The 8652-nt window shown below is 41.0% G+C and overlaps 1 protein-coding gene across 1 annotated transcript; it reads left to right on the forward strand.

Moving 5' to 3' along the window:
* Positions 1 to 478: 478 nt before the first annotated feature.
* adad1 (adenosine deaminase domain containing 1 (testis-specific)) lies at positions 479 to 8367 on the forward strand. The gene is made up of 13 exons (XM_035161609.2): positions 479 to 556; positions 1664 to 1874; positions 2037 to 2177; positions 2474 to 2644; positions 2980 to 3051; positions 3538 to 3663; positions 4208 to 4331; positions 5212 to 5382; positions 5709 to 5784; positions 5872 to 6028; positions 6744 to 6978; positions 7176 to 7308; positions 7673 to 8367. Exons 2-13 carry the CDS (start codon positions 1694 to 1696, stop codon positions 7784 to 7786), a joined length of 1701 nt encoding a protein of 566 aa, XP_035017500.1. The 5' UTR covers positions 479 to 556; positions 1664 to 1693; the 3' UTR covers positions 7787 to 8367.
* The last annotated feature ends 285 nt before the right edge of the window (positions 8368 to 8652 follow it).

Raw genomic sequence — 8652 nt, forward strand, 5'->3', positions numbered from 1 at the left:
TGGGAAGTCGGCTTTTCCCACATTGTTAAAGCAAGTGAACACGTCACTGGTTACCAGCTAAAGTCACATTTGAAATCATGGAAATAAAATGTTTATGATTATTACGAATGTTTTTCACAGACACAGAATACAGGAGGGGAACGTTTACCTTTATATTCCAGAGGTGATAATTCAATCACCACAGACCCCACTGCGCAACGAAGAAGAAGAAGAAGAAGATGGACTCACCTGCTGCGTGAGAACTGACGAAGAAGAGGAGGAGGAAGAGGAAGCCGAAGTAGAAGAAGAAGTGGAGGAAGAAGAAGAGGAAAAGGAGGAAGAAGAAGAAGAAGAAGAAGAAGAAGGGAGGAAGAAGAAGAGGAAAAGGAGGAAGAAGAAGAAGAAGAAGAAGTAGAAGAAGAAGAGGAGGAAAAGGAAAGAGGAAGAAGAAGAAGAAGAAGAGGAAGATGATGGACACGAAGAAGAGGAAGAAGAAGAAGAAGAGGAAGAAGAAGAAGAAGAAGAAGAAGAAGAAGAAGAGCTTCGGTCGATACGTCGACGTTGTAGAATTTTCGCGGTGAGTTCTGAAAGTCTGCGCACGTGTAACGATTCATATTTAATTTTTTACAATCCCCCCTCTCTTTTCGTCAGATTTGACGGTTTCAACAACACTAACGCAGAATCAGAACCAGAATATATACGTCAGATGTTTTTTTTTTAGAGAAAACGTCGAAAGTCTAACGTTGTGACGCAGAAGTTTCAGGAAGCGTTTTAACTTTAGCCCCGAGATACCGACAAGCTAACTACCGCTAGTTACTAACATAACCTGACACGTGGACGTCACCACGAACAACAGTGAGGGGAAATATCTCTCACACCTTTTTTAAGGACTTCAAAATATATATATTTAATATGAGCAAGTTACGAGTGATATCCTTAAAAGTAGCCAACTTTCTCTTCAACTTTCTGATATATAAACACATTTATGTAATATTCCATTTCATTGTACTCGTTAATGTCTTTGTGTGGAAATGACATTTAACTTCCAATGGTTGGTTTTGGCCTATTCAACTCAAAGCACCTTTACTGTAACATGAAATATCAATATTCAAGCTGAGGCCAATGGACCACGTGACTTCAGAAAGCCTAAGACATATTCATAGCCTTTTATAATTTGTATTCTCAGCTCAGGTCTAATGTTTCTGTCACTCGGTAGCAGTTTATTAGGTACACCTAGCTAGCACTAATGCAGATTCCATTAAGGTTAAAATTTGCTTTTTGTGTGTTTTACAGGAGATTAAATAGATCAATTGTTTCCACCATATTAATATCAAGTAGGGGAGGCCAAATAAACAAATCTGTCTTCGCAATAAAGCTCATCAGCATCAAAAACTGCTTCCTCCATTATGATCATACAGTTGAATCAGCACCTCCCTGGAAGAATTTCCACACTAACTGAAAACAACTTCATTAAAGGGAGGGTGATGTCTTAGACTTAGTTGGTTTTTAGCTCGCTTAATAAATGAAACAACTGCGTATAATTGTTTTTAGACATTTTGATGAAGGATTGTTCTTATATCATTATACCTAAAACAAACAGAAAATCCCCAGTACTGCTTTCACAACTCTCTGGCCTTTTGTGATCAATGTGCATCAAGAGGCTCTTCTCTTTTTTTTAAATTAGTTAATCCAGCCAATTGCCAAAGCCTCCGGGATGTTTCCATCTGGTGACTCATTTCGAGGTTCCAGAGGATGTTTTGCGCAACTTCTCATGAAGAACTTGCCTGTGGCACCGGGACTGAACGAACCATACGAATATCCGTCTGCTCCTTCAACCTCGAATGGTCCGAGCAAACGTATCTTTGACCAACAAGTGAGAAAAACATTCATACCTGGTAAGTCTCAGAAAGAATTTGAATCCAGCTAATAACTTCCAAATTGCTTCCATCCTCCAATTGATAGTTTTGTATTTTTTTTTTTGACTAAATTGATCAAACTATATCAGTGTTAATTTGTATCTACCCTTTCTACACGTTTCCTTCTTTGCCCCAAATAAGCTTACGCTCTAAAGCCGACGGTATCGCCTCAAACGCTGATTGACAGATACATGCAAGGTGAGAGCCACGCTGTGAGCCTGCTCCATCAGCTCGCAAAGATTTTGCAGTTCCACCTGGAAATGAAAGAAACGGTGACGACAGGTAAATCTCTTCAACTCTCTCAACCTTTTGGATAAACCCTGAACTGGGTGGAAAGATGCCGTATTGGTGCAGAATCCAGCATTTTGTTTTGTCACTTTCTTTAAAATTACGAGATTCAAGACAGAGAATAATTCATAATATATGAGTGTGTACAATTTGGTGCAGATCCAATTGTATGTTTTTATCTAGATGTACTTTACTGGCTGCACATTTTGACATGGTTCATCCAAAACACTGATCCACATCCAGAACTGAGGATTTGTTTTCAATAAATTCATCCACTCTTGTTTTCTCAGGCAACATCCCAGGGCTCTACTTTGCCTTTTGTGCGGTGATTGATGGCGTTGAGTACAAGACCGGCATGGGAACAACCAAGAAGGATGCCAGGCTGAAGGCAGCGCAGTTGGCTTTGGAGGATCTGCTGCCCACCCTGGGAAGTGTGGAGGCTGGTCTTCCCGAGGCCTCAGGTCTGTGTCCGATGCTGATTGATGAGTGTGTTTCTGTAGCAGATTTAAGATTCTCATTTAGTTTGGGCAAATGTTGACCTCAGTGAAATGTGGAAAGTGGAAAATTCGTGGAGAGGTAAAGTGCCTTGGGTGTGAAATACTTTGAAAGGTATTTTTTTCCTCAGAATCACTCCTCGTTGGAAATAATGGACACTAGTTCTCGAAACAATAATCATCTATATATATATATATATATATATATATATATATATATATATATATATATATATATATATATATATATATATATATATATATTGTGTGTTGTACATTTTTAACAGCTACTCTTTCCTCAGATGCCCCTCCACTCCTCCCAGTAAGAGAGGAGCCCTCCATCTCTGATGTGTATCCCTGTAGAGCCAATCACGGTAACTGGATTTCCTAAATCGCTCTCTCGCACTGTGACATTGTCCTACACCCTAATGTAAAGTCTTTAAATCACAAGCACAATTCAGTTTCTGAAAGTACGCGCTGACACGGAAAAGGGATTAAAAGACCTCGTCCACTGCAACCACAAAAGTTCGGACGGATTTTATTCTGTTCGCTCAGTATAGCTCTCCATTAAAACACCGAAGAAAATATCCGGATAATTAAGTCTGGACACTTTCTGGAATTTATTCTTTTTACATATGAAGAACGCAGCAGGAGATTGTGTGCAAATAGTCCAAGACATTCAGGTGAGGGGTAGCATCTCGGAAAATGTCTGGAGCAACTGACTATAACATTTGCATTCTCACATACAGTCCCTCCAGAGAATGTCAGGGAAATCACTGGACACATCTCTCTCTACGTGTCTTTCTCATTCTTGTCTGTCATGAAATCAAATCCTGCTGATTTTATTGTTTGCTCTTCAGAAAGGAGGAATTCTGTCAACCTCCAGTTCCCTCAGGCCGTCAGGGATCAGCTCGCCCAACTGATGAGCAGCCACCTTGAGTTCTCTGCGTGCGCGGGCACCACGGCAGCATTCATCATTCAGACGTGTAAGTGAGCTCAGCGTAACTGTTTGTTTGGCGTAGTGAAGCCAGATAACTGAGAGGGATCCTGGGTATTTTTTTTACTTCGTAGTACAGGTGTTTCCTGTTGGCTGGCTTGAGAGTAATAAAACACAGGAGACTGTTGACATGTTGGGAAATCTTAGATTTACTATGTAGTCAAATACAACCACACCCGAATTTATTATACAGCCTCAAATGTTACACTACGGTTAGAACAAAGCCTCTCTGACACAGTCCCTGCTGAATTTTGAAGGATTTATGCAACTATTAATGGTATGCGTTAAACTTTGATATAAATATACACACACACACACAATAATTTATACTATACAAGAAGCAACACTTGGCTTTTCATGCTTCATAACGTCTGCTCGGAAACGCCGTACCTTGGCTTCACAGCACTGTAAGACCAAAAATAGAAATACACAAATAAAGCTGAGGCGATGCAGTCTGTTAAATAGTTGTGTCGCTATGAACTAAGTGCTATATACACACACAACTGTCCCCACTTTCTTCTCTCCTCTTTTAGCCAGCGGCTGTGAGGTGGTCGCTCTCGGCACCGGGAACTTCAACACCAAAGAGAGCGGCTCATCGAGTGGACGGATCTTACACGACTCGCATGCAGTTGTTACTGCCAGGAGATCTCTTATGAGGTCAGCCGCAAACACACAATCCTGTCCTTGCTTTAGATCTTTGAGTTTTGAATTTGATTTCTGAACAAATGTACTGTACTCTTTGTGCTACAGGAAATGAGCATAAAAACTAATTAGCTAGGAGGTGGTTTCATTTAATTCACTTGTTCAGCCAGTATTTTGCTAAAAAAACAAATATCAATAGATATATTGATAAGAATATAGTGAGCATAGTTAATGTGGTTCCACTGATCTGTGGTCATGAAATAATCGTCCGGATTTTATCCCGATATTGCATCAGGCGCATATTCCACAAACCCGGGCGGCAAAAACTGAGTGAAAAAAGACTTTGTATCATGGAAAGACGTGTATTTCTGTGCGTTGACCATTAGGGGGCGACGTCAGTATGCGAAGCGGCGTTACGGACACAAAAAAAAGAAAAATCAAGAAGCGCAATATGATAATGAACAGTCTAAAACAGTCTTGCACATAATAGATAAACTATTTAAATAACTAATTTCATCAATGTCTCCCCAAATATCAATATTGCATATCTCCTTTAGCACCTTCCTCTCCTGTGCTGCTGTTTGTGAAATGTGGTCACATCCATGCACATTTGTTGAATGTGCACTTCTCGGCAGTGGCGTAGGTGTATGTTTACACATTCGCAGACCACAGTAGGCCACATATTCTTGTCTCAGAGTGGGTGACTTTCCTGTTGTCGTCGTTGAGCCGACCCCCGGTGCTCTGAGATCACTAGCACTTTTTACAGTGTCCTTTTCAAAGCTTGCTATGTTGTGTTACTGGACTATTAGAGGTGATTAGACAATGATGCAGCACATGAGCGTGTGTATTTCAGGTGTAGCATCACGACAAGCCTGTTCTCATTCTGTGTTGTCAGGTTTCTGTACCGGCACCTGCTGATGTTCTTCAGCAAAACGGCCAATCTGACGGAGAAGTCGGTCTTCCAGCAGAGCGGCAGCGGTGGCCTCCTCAGCCTGAAGAGCGGCATCAGCCTTCACCTATATGTGAATCAACTGCCAAAGGGGGCCGCTCAGATCCCGTCCAGGCTGTTAGTATTTGTGATTATCATGTTCTGGCTACTCGTTAGACACCGGAGATCAAGTTTTGAGGTCATGAGTAGAACCAAATATCAGAAGCGAGGCTCTACTGAGTGCCATTCTAGGTTGGATTTCTTTATTTACCCAATATTGCAGTACAAGTGTAAGTGAGTGAAACACATCTTGCATCACAAACTACTGATAAAGATAAAATATCTTTCCTCGAGCTATTTGGTGATTGTTTGTGTCAGCGGTCAGGTCGAAAATTCAAATTCTGGGTAAAGTTGCATGAATATTGATTAAAACTTTTTGGACTCTGCTCTGTGTTCTGTCTCAGGCGTCTGAACCCCCTCTCCATTTCGGCGTGGCAAGTCAACAACGAGATCAGCCTGCACCTGTCAGTGGAGGGCAAGGTGTTGTACCGTTACGCCTGTCATCTACAGGATTTTTAAATGTGGCTGTTGATGCATGATTAATCTTTTGGGCTTGTTTTTTCAAAGGTGTTCTCAGTTTTCTCATCATCCTTCGACCACTCTCCCTCCACTGTGGTCAGCATGTCCACCACAGACAAGATCACTCAGTGGCAGGTGCTCGGATACCAGGGAGCCCTGCTCAGCCACTTCATCGACCCCATCTACGTCCAGAGCATCCTCATAGGCAAGTGAACACGTCATCACCAATTAACTATTAGGGTTTGTCCACCGCACAGTGAATGTAGAGACAGCCATCATTCTCAAATTCTGTGCCACCTTTTCCTGTGAAGCAAATGGAACATCAGAATCAGTCCAAGGTGGTGTTGGGCGAGATGGTGAAGCTCGACCAGACCTTGTAGCGGAATGAGACTTGCTGATTTGTGCTGGTTGCTGCAGTAGTCAGCCAACAAAATCCCCAACATTAAAGTGATCTGAAAGAAAATTGTGAAGTGTGAAACATATCCTACTCAAGTTTCCATATTACCTTTTTTCTATCTGACTGTGTCCTTTCCTCTTTTCATGATCAGAATGACTTTATGACCCACATTTGGCCACAAGAGAGGGAAACTCCAGAGCCCGTGGTATGGGATGTGTGACAATGTAGAACGTCTTCATTGAATCACTTTTTTTTTTTTTAAATTAGTTTATTATAATATTTATTTCTACAATAACTTTCAAATCCAGTGATACAAGGTTCTTCACAAAATATAACGCAAAGATTAAAAATCATAGAAAAGCCAGATAAGATACTCAATAAAAATTGTAATATTTACAGGTGGATTTTTAACCGTCCTTAATTCCTCTATCTAGAGTAAATGTTCTTCAATCCTCACGTTGTATAAAGAAAATCGAGTGTAACCACATTTGCACTAATATACTAAATGTCTATATCTCTTCAGGTGATTCTTGCTGCAGGGATATCCGTGGCATGGAGATGTCTGTGAGCCAGCGGGTGGAAGGGATCACCTCTCAGCTGCCCATGTTCTACTGCATGATGAGGCCCCACATCAGCCTGGCGCCCTCCGTGGCCACTGACAGCAGCGACGGCGGTCAGTTGACCTACGGTATCAACTGGAGCGAGGGGGACGGCTCCCTGGAGGTCGTGGACGGTCTGCAGGGCAAGACCATAGAGGAGTAAGGATTCCTGAACAGGAAGTGGGCATCACAGAGTCAGAATGTGACCGCTCTATTTTTGCATTCAGCTCGCAGGCACATTTGTTGGCAGCTACTTCATATTTGGCAGCACTTTTTTTTTAAATTGTCAAACTGGACATTTTGTGTGTGGATCGAGATTTTCATCACAGCTAATTCTTTTAACTCCCCGTTTCTAGATCTCCCTTCAAGAGTGGATCTGCTCTGGCAAGTCGTCTGTGCAAAGCTGCGATGCTGCACCGCTTCAAGCTGGTGGCCAAAGAAGCCCAGAGACAGGACCTGCTGGCCACGAGCTCCTACAGAGAAGCCAAGGTAACATCAACAGCTCCCCCACCCCCACACACACTTTGTGTGAAATCATAAGCAAAGTAACAAATTAGTTTCAAATCAACATGCAGTAGGTTGTAGCGGTTTTAATGAGTCAACACACGTTGTATTTGGTGTGATTACCATCATCGTTCGTAGTTGCAACCATAGTGTTTGTAAAGATAGACAACATAGCGCTAACCTCCAGTGGGTGATAGTTTAGCTTCATTTTTGTACAACGGGAGGAAGTGGAGCAGCGTCATCCATCAAAATATACGCTGTATATCCCGTAACTTAACCAGCTCGTACCACATCCTGTGCAAGGATTCATTTGAATTAAATCACCTCTTTTCTTATTTTGTCGCTGAAGAGGATGGCGAAGCCGTACCAGGAGGCGAAGACCATGCTGAGGACGTACCTGTCGCAGCAGGGCTTCGGGTCCTGGCTGGTCAAACTATCGGTTGGGGAGAATTTCAGCATGTAAATAGAAAATCTACCGTCTGGAAGTGACAAATTATGTTCAGTTTGCTAACATACTTACTGTAGGACTTGACCATTATGCTAAGAAGTTTCTGTTGAGGTTTCTAAAGGGATTAAAATAAATCCCTGTCCGTGTTTAAGCAGTTCAGATTTCCAAATGAGGAATTCATATGTTATACATTTGGATAAAATAACCAACTTGCGTTGCAGCTACGAGCCTTTACAACTGTAATAGTTCTGCTTAGTTGCTCGTACATTTATCTTTGTTTTTCTACATATACATAGAATGTATATTTGCATTCATTTCAATTATGTTACTGTTAAAAAATAGTATTTTTGCAACTGTGTGAAATAGAAAATGACCTCATTACTTTTGAACTGCACCTTTTTATTATAATAATGAGGCTCAGAAGTATAACAAGTTATGTTGTTTCATAAGAGACCCGAGTTTGGTTTCAGTTAAGTTTTGTGTTTTAATGATTTTGTTTTTCTTTCACACTAAGTGGTTAGATTCAGAACACTTTACATTCTGTATGTGACAAGAAGCTTTGCACAAGAATATAAATAAAAACAAATCCTCTCCAAGTTAAAAATTGTTTATTTTTGAATCTGATCAAAGTGTGAAGGTCAATAAAGAAACACATTTTACTATCTAAAGCTTATAATGATCAGATCATATGTTGTGTGATCAGTGACGTCATGAATAAGTCTGAAAATTACACTTATATAATTCAAGGTATCTCTCTAAGAACTATAGACACAAACGGAAGTTTATATAGATCAGACAGTGTAGAAATGCATTAACTTTTGCAAACAATAAGATTAGAGACACAATCTACAGGTTATTTCGATGAACCTTTCACGTGTCGT

The sequence above is a fragment of the Hippoglossus stenolepis genome, chromosome 7 (assembly GCF_022539355.2).
Source record: "Hippoglossus stenolepis isolate QCI-W04-F060 chromosome 7, HSTE1.2, whole genome shotgun sequence".
Classification (NCBI taxonomy): Eukaryota; Metazoa; Chordata; class Actinopteri; order Pleuronectiformes; family Pleuronectidae; genus Hippoglossus; species Hippoglossus stenolepis.